The sequence below is a fragment of the Plectropomus leopardus genome, chromosome 21, assembly GCF_008729295.1.
Source record: "Plectropomus leopardus isolate mb chromosome 21, YSFRI_Pleo_2.0, whole genome shotgun sequence".
Classification (NCBI taxonomy): domain Eukaryota; kingdom Metazoa; phylum Chordata; class Actinopteri; order Perciformes; family Serranidae; genus Plectropomus; species Plectropomus leopardus.
The window spans coordinates 25,284,284-25,304,197 of record NC_056483.1 but is presented as its reverse complement, the minus strand read 5'-3'; the positions used below and the strand labels follow the sequence as shown (position 1 = coordinate 25,304,197).

Sequence of the window (19,914 nt, the reverse complement as noted above, 5' to 3'; positions counted from 1 at the left end):
TGAAGACAGCACGTTTTTTAACTTACCTATTTCATGTTGTGTTGGACAAAGTGTTGCCCTTGTTTTGCCCGACAGGAGATGTGTCGAATTCCACTAAACACTGAATATCTCCAGCTGTACTGACACACCTGCCTGCAGCGAGCAGCTACAAAGCAGCGTATGTCGGGATGTAACTGTGTGCGGTGCACTGAATGGCTACTACAAAAAGCAGCTAGGAAAAGTGCGGATGTAATAACTGTGTGCGGAACTGAAATGAAATCTGAACACAACTGGTCAGCTGAAGACGCATGTTTCGGATTGGGTATGAACGGTGATGTTTCTCTGCTGTCTACTTGGGTTTGGATCACCAAAAATGCATGCCAGTACCAGGTTTAAACAGCGTCAGTCTTGCCAAATGTCCAAATGATGCATCTCCCACCTCACTGCAGATGAAAATACTGAGATGTTTTAAAACTTCCAGAACTTGGCGGATTCAATAATCAGACCCAAACAGCCAGGATCCAAGGACCAATGTGTATCTTCATCTGTCAGCTACAGACTTGCATGAAAATTTGCTATGGATACTCTAGAAATGATGCCTTTGTACATCGTGATTGTTTGAGTTTCTGTAAGTGTTGTTCGTGTGTGTGTGTGTGTGTCAGACCTGATAGCAGTCTTTTCCATGGCACCAAGGCCGTCAGGCAGCGGCAGCTCATCAGCCAGGATTTCCTCAGCGCTGCGTGGGTCAACCAGAATCCCTTTGTGTTCAGTGATGCCAAGGCAGCTGTGACAGCAGTACAGAGTGCATTCTGGGACTGTGAGCCTAAAAAAATTTCAAACAAACATCTTTTGCCTGCTTTTCTTTGTATCTTTAACCATACCACCACGTAACATCTCTATTGCACACCTCAGGATAGTGAGTTGAAATACAACACCAATTCCAAATATTTTGGGATTCTTTGTAAAACTGTAAAAAAAATAAAAAATAAAAAAAATGCAATGATTGGAAAATTCTTTTCAACTATATTCAGTCAAATACAGTCCATAGACAGCACATTTATTCTTAAAGCTGATATATATATATATATATATATATAAACATTTTTTGCAAATAATGCATTTATTCAGAATTTCATGCTTGCGAAAACATTTGCAAAGCGGACAATGTGTTATTATTTATATTTTACACAGCATCCTGGTGTTGTAGGGAAAAAAAATAACTTTGGTGAACTCACGTGCAAAGCCTGCGAGTCGATGGCGGTTGCTTTCCCCCGCCTCATTGGCAACTGTATATTGAAGAATCAGCATATTTTAATTTTACATTGTCATTAGTAATACAAGTCAGACATTTAAATGCCTCATACAGCCATGAACCTCAATGCATCAAGCAACCTGAGCAGAGGTGAAATCAGCTACAGTGCATGTTAACACCCACATGAGTGTGCAGGACTGTGTGAAGCTACACTCTGTAAATGTGCCTGTTGGCAACTCCAAACACTAACCAAAAACAAATATAAAAGGTTTCATGTACTTAATTTATTAACCTTGCTGGTCTCCAACCAAATTAAGACTAATTAAGTAACTAAAATTACGTCGCACATGCAACATACAGCAACAATGTTGGGAGGATTACTTTGAAAGCATATTCCACCACAAATTACTTAATACAAAATAATCTTTGGGCACCCAAGCTCACTTGGCAGAGCAAGCACCCCATGTACAAAGGCTTTGTCCTTGCTGCAGCAGCTGTTGGTTTTTAATCCAACCTGTGACCCTTTGCTGCATGCCTTCCCCTCTCTCCCCCCCTTTCACACTCATACTGTCTGACAAGACGGAACTGGAATTGAACCCAAATGCACGACACCAGGTATCAAAAAGTCAAAAACACTTTATTTTTAAAGGCAGCAGCAAAGTTTTCACAAAGGCAGAAGCAAAACTCAAAATCACTTGGAAGAGGAAACAAAGTATCAACAAAAAATCACTCAAATGAGGTACAAGAAAAAAAGAGTTCAACAAAGTATCAAATGAAAATAGGTTTCAAACCTGAACAATGCAATTGAGCAAGGAACAACAAAAACTTGACTTGGGCATAGGTAAGGCGATGGTTCACTGGCAGACTGGACGAGACAAACTGGCACAGAACAAAGGGAGACGCAGACTATATATACACAAGGTAAGGGGAAACAGGTGGAGACAATCAGGACAGGGCCGACAATCACACTGGCGGGAAAACACACAAAGGGAGGACATGGGTGACCTGAAATGAGAGGAGAGTTAGGATTTCAAAATAAAACAGGAAATCACAAGACAAAAAAAAACATCTTAACATAATTTCCTTGACATGACAGTGTCCTATCCAATAAAAAAGGCAAAAAAATAATCAAATTCAAAATTGTCTTGCTGAGCTCTTTGGTCTGGGTCTAATATTTTCATGCAAAAAAACACAACTGGCAGTTTATCTCCTTTGTCATTGTCTTGCTACAGCTGCAATGCACAAACGTTTTTTTCCTTATATCTGTTTTTGAGGAATGCCTCATATGGATTTCACACTGTGTCCTGTGAGCAAGCGAGTGTCACTATTAGTCCAAACTGAATCTGTTAAATATGCACTACTGTTATGTCATGTAAACAAACCACATAAACCCAAATATCAACTGTGTTCAGCTTGAGACATAACCAGTTACAAAATGAGTGAGTGCTTGCTGTCTTTTCATGTTTGTTTTTTAAATAGAAAACACAGGTTTTACACTGTGATATTTACTGAAAATGGCAAACAATAAGCCAACACCAGGTACCTTGTCAAGAGCATTTGAAATTTACCAGAGATGTTCAGGTCCCTGGCGATCTCCCTCTAGCCAGCTGACACCTTATTTAGATTTTTGTAGTAAAATAAGGAGGTATCATACTGACAGCTCCTCATTTCAACTTTTTGAATCCATCCATGATCCATTCCAGAGCTTTCAAAGTGAGTAACAGGAATAAATAGAAACAGACGACTGACAAAAGTTCAGCTTGAATGGCAGTGCTGCAGCACCAGTGTTGCCAGATGCACAATAATTATTATTTTTATAATAATTTTGCCCTTTGTATGACAATTAATAATTCCAAAATTGCTGTAATGTACGATAATTTGACCATTGTGACACTAAAAATAAGCACTTAAGTTTATACGTCTCATTTTAATATATATATTTATTACCTGGCTTCTACATCTGTGTTAACATGACATCTCACATGATGTCCTACTAGGTCAGCATGCTGGAAAAAAAAAAAAAAAAAACTGACATCAGCTGTGGGCTGAGCCCTGTAGACTGAGAAATGTAAGGCAGTTGGTATGGGTAGATTTGTAGATGTGTCAAAAAGTTATTTAAATACTTGTTTACTAAAGATAGAAATTTAACCCATTCGTTCTTGTGATTGTGATTGGCGTATGATATTTTTTCTCAAAATACAACAGTTAGCCTCTTGTACAATAGTTTAACATTTAAAATCTGGCAACACTGTAAGGCGCTTACACCCAGTTGAAACATTTTCTTAGAAAATAATACAATTAGACTGACACCCACTTGCATTTAATTCAGTTAGGTCACGATGTTAGAACAAATAAAAGTAAAAAGTAATCCCTGCAAGTAATCTATTTTTTAAGACAGTGGATTTTTAAGAATACAATTGATATAAACTGTAATTTTAACTGAACAAAGTTACTAACATTTTGTATTTTAGATGTGTAACTTAATTATATGTGTTCAGTTAATTCCCATCCTTGTACATAAATAGGTACAAGAGAGTGAGTAAATATGTTCCATACATGGATAAATATAGAACAATGTGCAACCCAGGAGGACACCTGACCCTTTCTGTTTTTAATGGAAGCCACTCAGAAAGAGCAGAGGATTACTGAATGTGTGTGTCTCTGTGTGTGTGTGTGTGTGTGTGTGTGTGTGCGTGTGTGTGTGTGTGTGTGTGTGTGTGCGTGCGTGTGTGCGTGGTTGGAATCAGGCAGAGGAGGAGGATATAAAGAACAGCCACTTCATTAGTGATAGTGACTCCCTGAGCTCAGCTGCCTAACAACTGACAACACACACACATTTATTTGCACCAGTCAATATTATGTCAGTCATGTCCCAATCTCTTCCTGTTACCATAGAGACAGCAGTCAGTAAACACACACACACACACACACACTGTAAAATTACATGACCTTCTGTTCTATTAATGTGAATAAAAACATGTTACTGATTCTGCATTATATTTTTTGTATTATCAAAGTCTATTAGCATTAGCATTATTATCATCCTATATTGTGTATATATTGCATTCTAATTGTGTGTCTCATCAAACAAAAGGACAGCTTTGGTTTAAATGTACTTACTGTAACCAGGAAAGCTTGGCTGAAAGATTGGCTGTTTTACTGGCACTCTTTGGATCATTAAATTTGCTTGCACAGCAGTCACATTTAAGTATTAACATGTGCAGGGCATTATCAGAGAATGCTCAGATGGGTCATTTTGTAAGACAATGACTAAGTCCCATTTAGTATCAGTATGGTGGCATTTATTTAGGGATTATTGCCGCTTTCCACATTCTCAAAGGTCAAATAGCACAGACAGCTGCAGCAGAGAAAAACATTTCTAATGTAACATTTGGGGAAAGCAAGTGCAAAACAGCTGTCTGTGTTTTTTGTATGCATTCCTTCTATTGTCAGCCTTGTGGCTATTTCCCACTTATTTTGAAGTCATCAAAAAACTTTACTTTTGCAATGCTTTTGGCATGAAATCCTGGCACAAAAAGCCACTTTTTTGCATCTGCATGATAAAACACTCACCGCCTCTCCTTCTCTCATCAGAGTCCTTTACTCAGATTGACAAATAGAAAAGGAGCCACCTGCTTAAATGATAACGTATTTTGCTGAATTTCACTGAATCCAAGGATATTACAGTTCCTGATATCCTGGAAACTGATGCGAGAAAGAAGTTTATTAGCCAACGCCCACACAAGGGATGCTAGTTTAGCTGGTGCCCATTTTCTCCATCTTTCCTCAATATTTGATGTTTACATTTGAAAAAAAGCAGCTAGCTAGCTAGAAGTTGTCAGAAGGAGAGTTTACAGCCTGGTAAGTTTCCTGGTAAATTTAATTATCCTGATGGGAGACTCACAGCCACACCAAAGCAAAATAGACATGAAGGCCTAAATTTAGCACAAATTTAATGGAGCTGACAGAAACGCCAGTGGACCCTTTTGCATCATGATGACATTAATGAGGTCTAACACTGATGTTGAGTGATAAGGCCTGGTTCACAGTTGACATCTCAAAAGTGTTGGATGGGTTTGAGGTCTCTGTGTTGGCCAGTCAAGATCTTCAAAACCTTATTGGGGAAGTAATTTCTGTATGGAGCTGGCTTTGAGTACAGGGACACTGTCATGTTGAAACAAGAAAGGGCAAACACAAACTGATATCACAAAGTTAGAAGACCATTGCTTTCTACAATATTAGAAAGACCTGTCTCGTCCACATGGAACAAAACAGTGTCAGGTTGAACAACTGCTGGTAACAATGTAATTTAATGAGCAAGTGGGAGGGGCAGTGGATTGGTCCAACAACCCCAAACTTACAAGTGGGAGTCTGATGATTCTTCTTGTGAGTGTGATGGGGGTTTTTCTATACCTTAACATAAGCTTCCCTCACCTAATTCCAACCATCCATGACTTTGTTAGCTAATCCTCATCATCTGTGCCAGCATGTGTGTTTGTTGACATTGTGACATTGGTTGTGATGGGCTGTTTGTGCCTAAACATAACCATGGCCACTATGTGCTTGTATTGATTTGTATCACAGTAGCAGCATCTGAACATGAAGAGCAGACACAGAGGGATACCTAGAGCATGATATGTAGATGCGGAAGTCCACTGCAAAGCAGGAATATGTTATAACTTGGGATGGGAACATGTGTCAACAAAAGCACATGGTGGGATTACATGACAGGTGGTTATGTTTAAGCAACAAAAGCACACAGCAACCAACACCAGGACATCACCAATAGCACATGCTGGCACATATGGTTTGGTTTAGGAAAAAGGGACACTTGGTAAGGTGTAGAAAAAAAAAAAAACTCACCGGAATCTTGCATGAAGGTCCAGGGTTTGTTGAATCCATCATCCCTCCTTCCTGCCCACTAAGGAAATTGGTGTTCCTTATACTACGTCCTTCATGCAGTGTTTCAAGCTGACCCTGTCCAGTGCAATATCATACGAAGTTCTGTCCAACAACATTCTACTGTATACTGATGCAGACCTTCCAAATATCATGCTGTCACGGCAGTTGCCATACAGCATTATGGCGGCGGCAAAAGTTGGCTTTTGGCTGCAGGATCTCTCACCAAAAGCACTGCAAAAGTGGCTGTATTTGATGACTTCAGAATGAGAACAGGCTGGAAATTCCATTGGAACCAAGGAGCCAAAACCAGCAGAAAGTTTTAAGGGGTCCCAGAATATAGGCTGATTCACATTCATAATAACATAACATAATATTTAAAGGAGTTGTGTTATGGATTTGGATAACTACACTTTAGACTGGATCATGTAGAAATAATAATGATTGTGTTAAAGCTGTCAGCCATCTGCTAGAAACATTTACTGAACTTGACAAATGCATGGCACGTGTATTGCCTTGGTTTGGTATTTTGGGAGATCTTAAGCTTCTTCACCCTTGGTGTGCTTAATGTGGCTTTGCTCTGGGTGTCTGGAGGTTAAGATAAGAAGAAGACCTTGCAGATGTCCCCGACTCCCATGTTAAGTAGTCTGGAACCATGGTTACACATCACTGTTTTGCTTTCTCCCAGGTGTAATAATTATACATGACTGTGTATGATGTGGGGCACACGGTACAAAGCTGAGTACCAACATCTTCTCTAACCAGATTGGTGTTATAATAAACATATATATTTCCACATTCAAATAAGGGTAACATCAAGTTATGCTTTTGTCAATCTAAATGTAGACTGACCAGGGGTACAAGTTCTCCACATAATGAGCATTGGAGTACATGTTACAGACAGGGGAGAATGTACCCGGAGAGTAAGCACCTGTTATGCAAATACAATAAACCCTGAGTAAAGAATGCCACCTGTTCAGCAACACAGCAGTACCAAACAAAACCTCTCTTTCACACACCCATAATCAAGCACACACACACACACACACAGACACACACATAGAAATCCTACCACTCTGTAGCAAAGAGTCTCTTACCTATGGTGAAGCTGAAGCCATCAATGCTGAAAGTGGCACTCCGACACTTTTTAAATCCCTGTTTTTTAGACGTGGCTTCTGTCATCGTGGCTCTTGATGTGCTCGTCTCTGCTCTCTGTTGTGTCAGCAGCTGAGTGTGGAGAGCAGAGCACAGTTTCCCAGGAGAAGAGTGAACCCAGAGGCTGGTCCCCTCTGAGTGCCTGTATCCCTGGTAGTGCTGAAGTCCCGCTGGAGGCTGGTGGTGCTGCCGAGCTTTCAGCAGTCGTGTTCAGGAGGAATGCTGTCACCCCCTCCTCCTCCTCCTGCCTGCTTTTCATCCCTCAAGGCCACTGTGATCCTGCAGGAGCACTCACAATAGCAGCTCTTTCACTCTGTCGCTCTCCTTTTTCTCTCTCCATCCCTCACAGCTGACTCAGCAGGAGACGTATTTCTTTTTCCCCTGTGGTCTGCTATATGGCTAACTTCACTCACATCTATGTTAAAGCGAGTTGATTAGTCTCCTCCTCCTTCACAACCTGCTTGTTTATACCCCCTCTCTACGTCCCCGCCTCCCTCCTTTTGTGTCTTCTCAGAACTGTAATCCACCTGTCCGTCTCCTTTCATTTTCGTGTGTCTCGTATGGCAGCTTTGAACCGTGTCAGTCTTTATGTTCAAAGGTTCTTACACAGATTGAACACTTCTCCTTAACTTGTTTGTGCCTATAATTTTGTTTCATGTGGACTTGTACAGTGCCTGTTCAAAACATGCCTGCCCAGAACCGGCTGATTGCTTGGTCCTTGCTACTGTGGCTTTCTCAAGAACTGCTCATATAAACACCTTTGCCCTTGACACTGCGCTACTTTGGGTCCTGAGCAACACACCTGGGCCCCAAATAGCTAGATATTTGTTTTGATGTTTGAAAATAAAGACAAAATAAAATTTGTTGTTCTAACTCATTGTGCCTGAAATAATGTTAAAAAAAACTGGAAACATGCAACTAAACAGTGTATTACTTTCTTTCTTTTTGATTTTGTATCATTGCAGACAATAAGCTCTGTAGTAAACAAACTTTTATGATACTTGCATGTTTTATTCAGCAAGATAATCTTCACAAATTAACTCTACTTCCAGGATTTTTAAAGCCTACATGTAATCGCCAGTAAAAATCTAACGTTAGGCTATGAATGGACTACAACACAGTGACGTTGCCACTGTTACAAGGCGGTTTGGCTTGATGATGTTCTATAGTCTTATCAGCCACTTGGACTGGAAATTGTCTTTTTTAAGACACATACATGCTTCTAAGTATTTGATGGCGCTGAACAAAACCGGAAAGTCTCTGGTCCTTGTGTTAACCACAGACCTTATTTGAGGCCCCTAACAAAAAACCCATTCTAAAAACCCATTGACTTTGAGACGAGGGGACCAGAGGTGCTGGTGGTAAGTCATTTCCCGGTTTTGTCCGTGATGCATATACCATCTAACACCATCTTACATTAAATCTGCAGATTCTAATGCATTCTGAAAAGAACAGCGTAATCAGTGGGATTCATGGAACAGATGACTTCATCAGCTATACTGATGTCAATGTGTAATGGCATTGGTTATCTATCTTTGTGTATCCAAATGTTGCACCCAAGAATCACTTCAGACTAAGGGTAGACATATATCCAAGCATCAAAGATTTATCCAGAAATATATATTTAAAAAAAACAATCACTTGCTGTTCTTCAGTTGCTCTCTCTCTGTTCAATGGCCAACTGATCAGGCCCAAATCAATATCAATATATCAAAAGTTATTTACACATTCTTTTAAAATTCTAAGACTGCACTCAATTACAATTATACATGCTATTTACAGATCATTAAATTATTTCAAGGATTATGCTAAACTAAACTGTAAATGCTACAGATTAAAATAATAATTTCCTACATGTTCCTTTTACTATTTAAGCATATTGTTATGCTAAATACAATGTATCAACTTTCTATTTACAATGAAACAATTTCTGCCCTCTCCTCTCATGCCTAGGTCCTGACCTGGATTTTAATCGTTGCTATGGCAACAGGTCTTAGCTACTGGGGCTAATCTTACCCCAATCGCTAAACAATCAGTCACAACATTATAATTTGAGACTTTGAAACCGAATTGATTACATCTAACAATTGTTACAATTCTCCAAACCTTAACTAGTGTTTTGTTACAGGCCAAATTGTCGAAATAAAATAAATAAAAGTTAAAATTCCCAAAGATGCGCAACCCGTTAGTGATTGTAACATTAACCGATACCAAACATAACTTAACATTAAAGCGTAATATCCTTATTTATCATTAAAAACGTAAATATATATTCAAAATAACATAAAAACAAGTGGGTAAATAAATGATAAATATGCTATGTGCCCCAGAAACACCCTTAATCCTTTGTTGCTAATTTAAACTGTAGATAAAGTTAGTCTTGTCCAGCACTGCAGCTGCACTGCTGTCCATGGAGAGAACATGCCATAGGTAAAATTTTGGAAATAATGCTGGATGTGATACATTAGTCAGTACACAACTCTCTAACGAAACATAGAAATATGCACTCTGAAAGATGGTGCTCAGAAATTGGTACATGATATCATTAATATCAGGCACAGACATTTATTTTTTGGTAGATAAGCAATTTTCAGCAAGTGAACTTTTCTGTCATATGGCTTAGTGGCAGTCTTTGTCCACCAGACAGTTTTTAATGAGGAGAAGCTGACCCATCAACATTATGGCCTTTCACTGTTTAATCCTATGGTTAAATAAATAAAATGGTATATACAACATTACGCACAACATTACAGTGCAATACAAATATGAAAAAGGTTTCTCAGCACTAAAAATAAGGTACAGAAAAATACAACTTTCTTCTGCCCAACACAATCTCACCTTAAATACATAGAATTAAAGAAAATTGTAGCTGGATGGGAGGTCTAAGCACACTGTTTTAAGATTAATCAATTTGGAAAGCACAATGGACCTGCACAAACCCAAGGAACAACCATCTGGAGCACTTTCATTCCAGTATCTTGTCCAGGAATATTTGATGTTGACTGAAGGAGTCTGCGATCAAACTGCCGACCTTCCAATAACTAAGTTTAGCTAAGTAACTAAGTTAGTATACAGTTAGTATTTTGGGGGTATGTTTGGTTATAATCAGGTTGCTGGCAGATGAAATCGTTTTCAAAGGTTAAATTATAAATACAAGAGGTCTTTGAGAATTATTGCAGTTGAAGTTCATATATTTACCAATATTTCAGATAACCCTGAAAGGTGAGTTGGGACATGTTTGTACAGTAGGCTACATGCACTAAAACAAATATAGCTGACAGGCAGTGCATATTTCAGAAGATGCATTTGTCCCATATTGCAGAATGTGTGGACCTTCTGGGAATTTTTGGCTGTTTTTAGAGCTGCTGTGTCAATGCTTTCTGCAAAAAAGACATTTTCCAGGTCCTACCGGAATGTGACTGGATGGCCTCAGATGAGAACGCGCTCAGATAGAACTGTTGGCACTACATCAGCGGACGGCCGGAAGGTGCCAGTTGCGTCCACATGCAATGCACACGGGCAGCATCAGTTGAGAATGCAGCCAGACAGAACCGGTCGCATGCACATGAAAAGCTGAAGGAAAGCGTCAGGCAATAAAGCTGCCAGTAACCACATAATATAAGATGCATGACTGTGCTCACAGGGTGGATGGGTCCCACAAACAGCTGATTTTTGTGCAGGAGTCTAGGTCTTGCTTCCCATGTGGATGTGTTTTTCTTTTTTTTTTTTTTTTCATGTATCTCTTTTGCTTACATCTGACCATCTGTCACTTTGTCGCCTAATCCTAACCAAGGTGACAGTCCTTGTTGATTGTCATGTGCTGTTGTGTGAACATCAGGACTATGCTGCTTTATCCCACCATGTGCATTTGTTGACATCACAGCAACGGCATCCTGGAGCATAAAAAGCTGATGCAGAAGGATACCTAAGATGTCATAAATTGACACAGAGGGTCACTGACAGAGCGGCACCATGTGATGAGTTGGGTTGAGAATGTGCTGGCAATTCTTGATTCCCTCGGGAACCTTTTCCAACCGGTCTTGAAATAAATCTGGTAAAAAATTCTGTTATAGGGTTTTAAATCTTTGTTCAAAATTGAACTTTGGCGAAATTCAATGTTGCCTCACTGATGAAACCCACTTGATTATAAGTCACCGATGAGTATAAGTAATGCATGCTAAATGCTATAAAGGCAGGTGTGGTGCTGTGTGCAAATAGTCTGGGACATAGCCAAAACTGAAGAGATGACACCAAAAAAAGGCTGTAAGAAGATGAAAATGATGTAGACCCACTGTTAAATAAACTTAAACACAGTACATGAGATTTCAGGGAAATGTATTTAAGTGTTAAAAGTAAAAGTAAACATGCAAAAAGGTTTAAATAAATTTAATAAATGAAAGCAATTAATAATAATTAACAATTAGAAGAAAAAGCAGCAAGTCATTATACATACAGGGCATATGACAAGCTAGGAACATGGCATGTTTTTTTTTTTTTTTTTTTATTAAGAATTAATTAAACAACTATAAAAAATAGTTTCCAGTTCATCTTCTAATAAATTGGCTTATTGTTTCAGCTGCACTTGTATACATTCATATGTTTTGTGCGCAAATATCTTAATTTGTAAAGTAATCATTTAATAACATTAGTGGAGTAAAAAGTACAATATTTCCCTCTGAAGTGTAGTGGAGTAGAGGTAGAAAGTGGCATATAATTAAAATACTCAAGTAACAAGAGTTCTTCATATTTGTACTTATGTACAGTACTTGAGTAAATGTACTTAGTTACATTACAGCTCTTGTCAACTGAGGGACACACAGCAACTGAAATTACAGTCATTGGGATCAATAGACCGAGTATAGTATTATTTATCTAGCCCTAAAATTTAATAATCCAATCATTATAATTACTCTGAAACATGATCTAAATTTGATTCAGTTATATTCATGCATTTTTTTTTAATGTTTCTCACACTTTGTGAACTGTGAAGACAAGACAAGATAAGTTTTTCTCTTATCTTGATAAGATTTCAATTTTAAACTTTATTAATCAGTGACTTCTTTTGATCCCACTTGGGGCAATTAGGGACCACTCTAACATTGTTTTTCTTTTTTTACCTTAAAGAAGAACAGAAAAATCGAAACATTAGTATATCCTGAAAATCAATATGTGTCTTTTGTGAGACAAGACTGTCAAGAGTCTTGAGCAGAAATGAAGTTGTACAGTATGCTCTGCTCTGAGCTTATTGGTGGAACAGGCTAAATGACTTCATATGTCTTAATTTCTTTGATCAAGTAACAGGTCTGTGTCAAAGAAGTTGACAAGCTGTACTAACATTTAGTGTAAAAATCCATCAGGATTTACAAAAAGAAAAAACAACCAACGCTGACATGCTGTTGGTGGTGGTCAGTACAGTGTTAGTTGCAGTAGTGGAGGGACAGTCAGAGGCAGGAAGTGGAGTCTCTTCTGCTCTGTCAAAGACTGCCTCTAGGTGTCTCTGGAAATCAAATATATTTGTGTCCTCTGTTTATTGTGTCTGTCTGTGAAGTAAATTGAATTTGGCTATTTCCTTTTCAGAAAAGCGCATGACCATCCTGTGATTTTGTCATTCACTCCACTGAGCTTCTGTCAGTGTGAGTATCTGATCCCAACTGATCTTTGCTGAGACAATTTGAAGCAAAATGTATCCAGTCCGTTGGCTCTTTGCAGTACTCCTGACAGCTGGTGCCACTGAGCTTTGCTGTGGCGGACCTCTGCATGCCCAGTGCAGTGTAGAATGGTATGATTCAAGTCTTTACTTTGATTAAATGTGTGTGAGGTTTAGTTTTCATCGCAAAAAGTACTTAAAATTGCATAACTGTTACTGTATCTGTACTATATTAATTAATTCATTATTTATTAAATTGTATCTAGAAACAGATGAACATTTATTAAATGTACTAAGTATGAACTTTCTCTAAGTATTCCTGTTGTGCTTCATGTAATTGCAATGACTTTGTACTCCAGTGGCCAGGATGGAACAGGTAGTTTCTCTGCCAGAGTGTTGAGTTTATATTTAACCCTTTAACACTTGGTTCCATATCAGTTTTCTTGTGTTACATTCAGAGGCCTTTCAAAAACTATCTGACCCTTTCAAACTTGAGCAAATTGATTTGATTTGTTTTAAAAACATTAGGAAAAAAGATAAATTACCCATAAAATTGCAAGAAATTATTAAAAGGTAATGAATCCATTAACTAACAATGTAATATAATATATGTACACATATACATGTTTTGATTTAATGAACTGTTTCCAGGTCATTTTCTTGTTTGTTTTTGGTTTTGACATTTAAAAAAAAATATATTAGTAGTCATTACTGATTTCTTTTGATTTTTTGGGCCACATGTTAAATTGCTTGTTTCCTTCCTCCAATGTTTTTGAAAGAAATCTGCTCAAAGTTCAGAGGGTTAATACTACTGTGGCTCACTGCTAGTAAATTCTGCCTTTGACAAGTTTGAAATGTTGAGTGTTTGATGTGTTTGTGTTTGTGTGTGTGTGAGTGCGTGTGTGTGTTAGAGGTTGGGGCTCAGGTACCTGTGATATTCAACAAATATTGTGTGGGTGTGAACGTGATCACTGTAATTCCACTTCTCCATGTAGCTTTATACACATTACTCTGTTATATAATGCTTGTTGTTGATGCATGATGGAAGCTGGTGCCTCCAAAAGGCATCTGAGGTCATTTGTAGCACATGAGTATTATCACAAAATCTCCTCTCATGAGCAAAATACATCAGTCACAAAACACACAAATTATTTATTATTATAATTGATTATTCTCATGCGTGCAGATGTTACACTCTAATTATGTTAGAGTGAGATAAGCTCCTCTGTGACACCCTCTTAACAAAAACAACATTGTAATCTTCACGTCTGCTTGTGTATTACGCAGCATTAGATTTAAGTCATGTACATTTGGTTCTTTGTCAACTCAAAACATTCACAGCCAAAACAAAAGCTTGCATTTTGGACTATGTTTGGAGACAACATGAAATCATATGATCGTCTTATTAGCTGTAATTAATTTATCTGGCTGGTTGAATCACTGAGTAGGATGCTGCAATGTGATTTCTTCTGAAAATCGAAAGTCCTGTCAGTTGAGCTAAAGCCGTCAACAGGCAGTATTCATTAAAGCACTGATTTCACTTTTAAACACTTTTTATTTGTCTCAGACCATCCTGACATGATTTTTTTAGATGTCCTGCTGAAAGAGAAGAAAGAGAAAAAACAGGCTCCTTTGTGAATGGAAATAATAGAATTATGCAGCTTTTCTGCATCTGCATGAATCTGATCTTATTTATGAAAATTAGAAATAGAATTATGTTGAGCACAAAAAAGTAAATACAATTGTCTATAAAATTCTGCAGTAGAAGCACTTTTATAACAGCAGCCTTTCAAAGGCCTCAGAAAAACAAGATGCTACCTCATAGTGAAAGAACAGCACTCACAGCTAATGCCCACTAGATGGCACCTTTTCCTTTATAATGGCACCTTTAGTGTTTCCAGACTCTCAGTGAAGTCAAATGGATCTGAGTGCGCATTCATTGACTCTGCTCTCCTGCAGGTACTTTGCGATCCCGTGCCAAGACGTTTATGAATCTCTGGTCTCACAGATTAAGAAGTGGAGAACCATGGCTGGCTGCAGCATGGGGGGACAGAGGTGCCTGTACACGGTGTGTGTGTGTGTGTGAGAGAGAGAGAAATTAATCTTATTGACTTTTTGGGTTTACATTTATGTTGATAGTTGCATTTTATATATATATAGAACTTTCTCTTCCATTATTCCCACTGATTACACTGTTCTGTTCAGAATGGATGATAATCTGCAGATTACATGTAAAATGATGTTAGATGGTATATGCATCACAGACAAAACCTGGAAATGAGTTAGCCTTTCAGCAGCTCCAGTCCAGTCATCTCAAAGTCAATGGGTTTTTAGTTAGAAGCCTCAAATAAGGTCTGTCGTTAACACAAGGGCAAGAGACTTTCTGGTTTTGTTCAGCGGCATCAAATACTTCAGTATATACTCCACTGTGAACTATGAAGCATGTATGTGTCTTAAAAAAGACAGTTTCCAACAAGTGGCTGATAGAGACTATAGAATGTCATCAAGCCAAACTGTCTCGTAACTGCGGCGACATCACTGTAGTGTAGTCCATTCATAACCTAGCGTTAAGGTTTGTTTACCAAAGAGTTTATTTTCTGCTATGATCTTAAATCCAATGAAAAATCCTTAAGGCTGTCCCGAGGCCACGAGGACTAAGTTAGCTTTCGAGTTAGACTACAAAAAAATACCATCCCTAGTCACTCTATATCAAGGGCTCAGATGAAGTGATTGAGAGGAGTGAAACTACTATTGAAACGCAGCAAGAGGCCTGATTTTAGTTGTCCCCAAATTAGAATTTTGAAAATATCGTTTCATCCCTCTATATTAAGACAATTCTGTGAACAGCTATGAACAATCCATTCTCTCAAGATGTTTTTTGGAATACAATTTGTTTTACAATGAGGGGCATTGGATTGGTCTTCATCAATATATATTGTAAAAAATTCCATAAACTTCTTGCGTGTCACGCATTGTTTAGACTGTGTTGAGTCACTAGAACTTTTTTCTGACCAAAATTTTGGCGACACCTCATGAAGGTGCAGCTCAAATCACTAATATTGAAAGCTTTACTCCCCCCACCCCTTATGTGTGTGTGTGTGTGTGTGTGTGTGTATGTGTGTTTGTTTCTCTCACTTCATAAAACTGTCACAGACTGCAATTGAGCTGACAGGGGGACAGCTGACTAACTTAAATTAATAAATGTTTGAACCCAGCAGTAGTAAACTTGTTTAGGTTTCCAGCCCTGCTGGTGGCTCTATGGCAAAATCAGTCTGTAAGTCAGCCCACAATCTTGGTCCAGACTCTGAAACAAAAACTAATGGATGGATTTCAATGAAATTTTGTGCATACATTCATGTTTCAGATAATCAGTCCAGCTGACTTTAGTGATTCTACTGACTTTTCTTCTGTTTCTGTCTTCCTTTGTTGTTTGTTGTTAATAATTGTAATAATTTTAAATGGTGCACACACACACACACACACACACATATATATATATATACACTGTATAGATAGATAAATAGACTGTTTTGAATCAGAAGAAGTTATTTAAGTTATTTAGAATATAGAACATGGTGTAAATGTTGGTGTAATATTTGTATTTTCAGTGACTGATGTCAGAAAGGAGTCACTTAAGGTGAGAGTCTTAACAAGGCCTGCTCATTTGAGGGGTTTTAGTAAAGCCAACGGAAACTATAATTTCTGTGTTCCTTGTAAGGATGGGTTTGATTAATAACAACAATGAAATCATCAGTGATGTTTTATGGCTTTAAATAAAAGCCATTTTGTTCTGTTCCCTCTGCAGCTGCAATCAGCCTCTGTACACTTCATAGCAGCCAAACACACCACTCCCTTTAAGAAGTATGTGGACAACATAAACTTCAGGCTGGCCTCCTATCACTTCTTCACTTGCTGTCACGTTTCGGTAGGCTTTCACTTTCCTCTAATTCATTATATGACAGTTTCTGGAGAAGCAGACTAGCTAAATGTCCATTGTCATTCAACCACCGACTGCAAATGAAAATAATGGTTCTCTCAGAGTGTCTGTCCTTTCTGTTCCACCCTCTCTTCTCTCTCCTTATATGCCCTCTTCCTCTCTTTATTTCATTTACAGTGCATTTCCTTTCAGTCTCAACCTCTGTACTGTAATGTTCAGACATGTGATTGGCAAAGGTCCAAAAAGCTGGAAAACAAAGTTAGTGTCTGCACCCACTGAGGCAACACACAAAATACCACCATGCGCTGGTCATATACCACCCTCATCGTACATTGTATCACTTTTTGTTCGTCTAACTGGTGGAGCTTGAAAGAGGGATCACTACTTATCTAACACCACCAGCCCGTCCTCATTCTGAAGCCACCATTGAATAACACCACTTCTGCAGTGATTTTGGCATCGGATCCCAACATCAAAAGCCACCCTTTGCAGCTGTCTGATACACCACTGGGCATCTTCAGATGAGAATGTGGCCGGACTGCTACCAATAATGATGTAACGTAAAAAAAAGAGTGAGGGTGCCTTAGGGCAGGCAGGAGGTGCAGTAAATGGATTCAGCAAACCCTGGACTTTCATGTAGGAGTCTGGTGTTTGCTCTCTATGTAGATGTGATGTTTTTTTCCCACACCTTACCATGTGCCTTCTTCCCCTAATGCAAATTATTGTCTGTCACTGTGTGTTGGCATATGACTGAGATAGGACAATAACATTGGTAACACTTTCTATGAAGACCAAATCTTTAATGCATTATGAAGGCATTCATAGTGAATTATAATGTATTCATAATGCTTTATGAAAACAATCAGAAACACATATAATGCTTACTGATGCACTATATCAATAGTCATAAACCATTATAGATTTGACTTATATTGATTAATAAGTGGCAAGGGTCTTATGGATGCTCTTGACTTGCTACAAACTAGAAGTTTGTATAAGTATAATAAGTAGAAGTATAATATTATTATTATATTATAATTAAAAAGACTGAATTTTGACCCTGTGTCAGAGAGCTTTTAGCCACAGAGTTAGATTTCACAAAGACTGGTGATCTTGCAGTGTCAGAGGTGGACAGAAACTGTTGCAGCCCTTGAAATCTGCAGTGAGTATGCTTTATGCTGTAGCTAGCTAGCTAGTTAACCACTGTCCCCATACCAAACAACAGTTTTACCGGTCCTGGTATCTGTCCTTATTCATGTTACTGTCTCTTTCGGTCTGATTCTGTGAAGCCTTGTCTTTACTTTTGTTGTTGGAACTCTGTCTGTAGGCCATGTCCATCTCTGAGACCTGGTATGCCATTAAAGACCATGGCACCAACTACTGCAACCTCTACAACCTCATGGAAGGTGAGATCAGACAAGGGTGTGACGATGAAACAATTGTCAATATTTCATTTTAAAACAAATAAAATATTACTATCTAAAATATAAACAAGATAACTTAACCCCTTCATTGTTGATGATGTTGTTTGGTGTTGGTCAATCATCTGTGGATAGTTGCTAAACTCTGAGGATAACGGAAAGTGATCCTGCTGGTCTTTGCAACAATGGCATCAACAATAATATCACATGAAGAACCAAGGTTTGGGGTTGAAAAGTTGAAAACGTATCACTTTAAATACTGATTAGCTCCTTTATAAAATTTGTTACCCAAGAACTCCACATTAAGTACAACCCCAATTACAGAAAAGGTGAGACACTAAGGAAAACATAACAAACAACAGAATGCAATGATTTGCAAATTCTTTTTGAACTACGTTCTATTGAATACGGATATTTCATGTTCAAACTGATAAACTGCATTTTTTTTTTTTTTTGTAAATATACTTTTCATCTGTATATGATGCCTGCAAAAGTTCCAAATTAGTTTGGATAGGAGCATGTACAACAAAATATCTAACAGGCTAAATCATAACTTATGATACATGGGTGTGCTTCACCAACACTGGGTCTAAATCACAAGCATGTATGTTTTATTATGACAAGGTGTTTTACCACTGTGTCACATCACCTTTTCTTTTAGCAAAACTTAGTACTTTGTCTACAAGTGTTTGGGAATGAGGACACTAGTTGTTGAAGTTTTTTGAAATGGAAATACTTTCCCCATTGTTGCTTACGTCTAGCACTACTATACTTCAGTGTCTCAACAGTCTTGTCTCCATTGTCGTATTCTGTACACCATATATTTTAAATGGGATACAGGTCCAGAATGCAGACAACCAACAATCTAGCTTGACATTGTATTTCTTGAATAAGCAGGGATGTCCCTGAAAAAGAAGTCATCTGGATGGCAGCATATGTTGCCCAAAAACCTGCATGTTTTTGTTAGCGAAGCGCTTTACACAATATTAACCAGTTTTTAAACATGCAGTATATGCACATTCTTGCACAGCTCTGCCAGTTCTTGTCTTCATCTGTGTACAGATGCTCCTCATACCTGTGTCTCCTGTTATTTATTTAACAGGAAGTGGTCTAACTGAAGTTGAAGGTTATAGAGAGATCACCAGTGACTTCCTCTGCACCCAACGGTCCACTGCTAACTGCACTGTCTACTGACTGAATATTGGTGGTGACCACAGACCATTATGGTACATCAAGAGTAATCACTTACAATTTAGAATTTTTGATCGGCTCCTTCTTTTTGAATGGCTGAGGAAGAAACATGACAGTATCTGTTTGCTACTATTGTATTTGATGGTTCAGTGTCTGTTTTCCTTATGCAACAAATTGATTAAAACATTACTGCATTACTACATTCAGTGTAGTAAAAACAGTTTTAATGAATTTTCAGTAAATACAAGTTCAGCAACACCAAACACTATTCCAGCAATCACATGAAATCTGCCTAAATAGCTAACAGATAGGAGTACATACACACAGTGTAATTATGGGGACTTGTGCCCTGTCTATACATATACAGGTATTTTATTTTATTTAATTATTTTCAAAGGCTTTTAAGAATTTGTTTTGGACAGGACAGACTATT

The 19,914-nt window shown here is 38.2% G+C and overlaps 2 protein-coding genes across 2 annotated transcripts in view; one reads left to right on the top strand and one right to left on the bottom strand.

Moving 5' to 3' along the window:
• Positions 1 to 7,600, bottom strand: part of pde1ca (phosphodiesterase 1C, calmodulin-dependent a) — a 30,714-nt gene extending 23,114 nt beyond the window's left edge. The window contains 5 exon segments of the mRNA XM_042510765.1: positions 644 to 755; positions 758 to 802; positions 1,215 to 1,265; positions 7,228 to 7,348; positions 7,350 to 7,600. Of these exon segments, the coding sequence (XP_042366699.1) occupies positions 644 to 755; positions 758 to 802; positions 1,215 to 1,265; positions 7,228 to 7,348; positions 7,350 to 7,544 (524 nt within the window). The 5' untranslated portion in view covers positions 7,545 to 7,600.
• Positions 7,601 to 12,938: 5,338 nt separating this feature from the next.
• Positions 12,939 to 19,554, top strand: LOC121960425. Its single transcript, XM_042510098.1, has 5 exons — positions 12,939 to 13,064; positions 14,892 to 15,000; positions 16,738 to 16,857; positions 18,197 to 18,275; positions 19,393 to 19,554. Exons 1-5 carry the CDS (start codon positions 12,967 to 12,969, stop codon positions 19,482 to 19,484), a joined length of 498 nt encoding a protein of 165 aa, XP_042366032.1. The 5' UTR covers positions 12,939 to 12,966; the 3' UTR covers positions 19,485 to 19,554.
• The last annotated feature ends 360 nt before the right edge of the window (positions 19,555 to 19,914 follow it).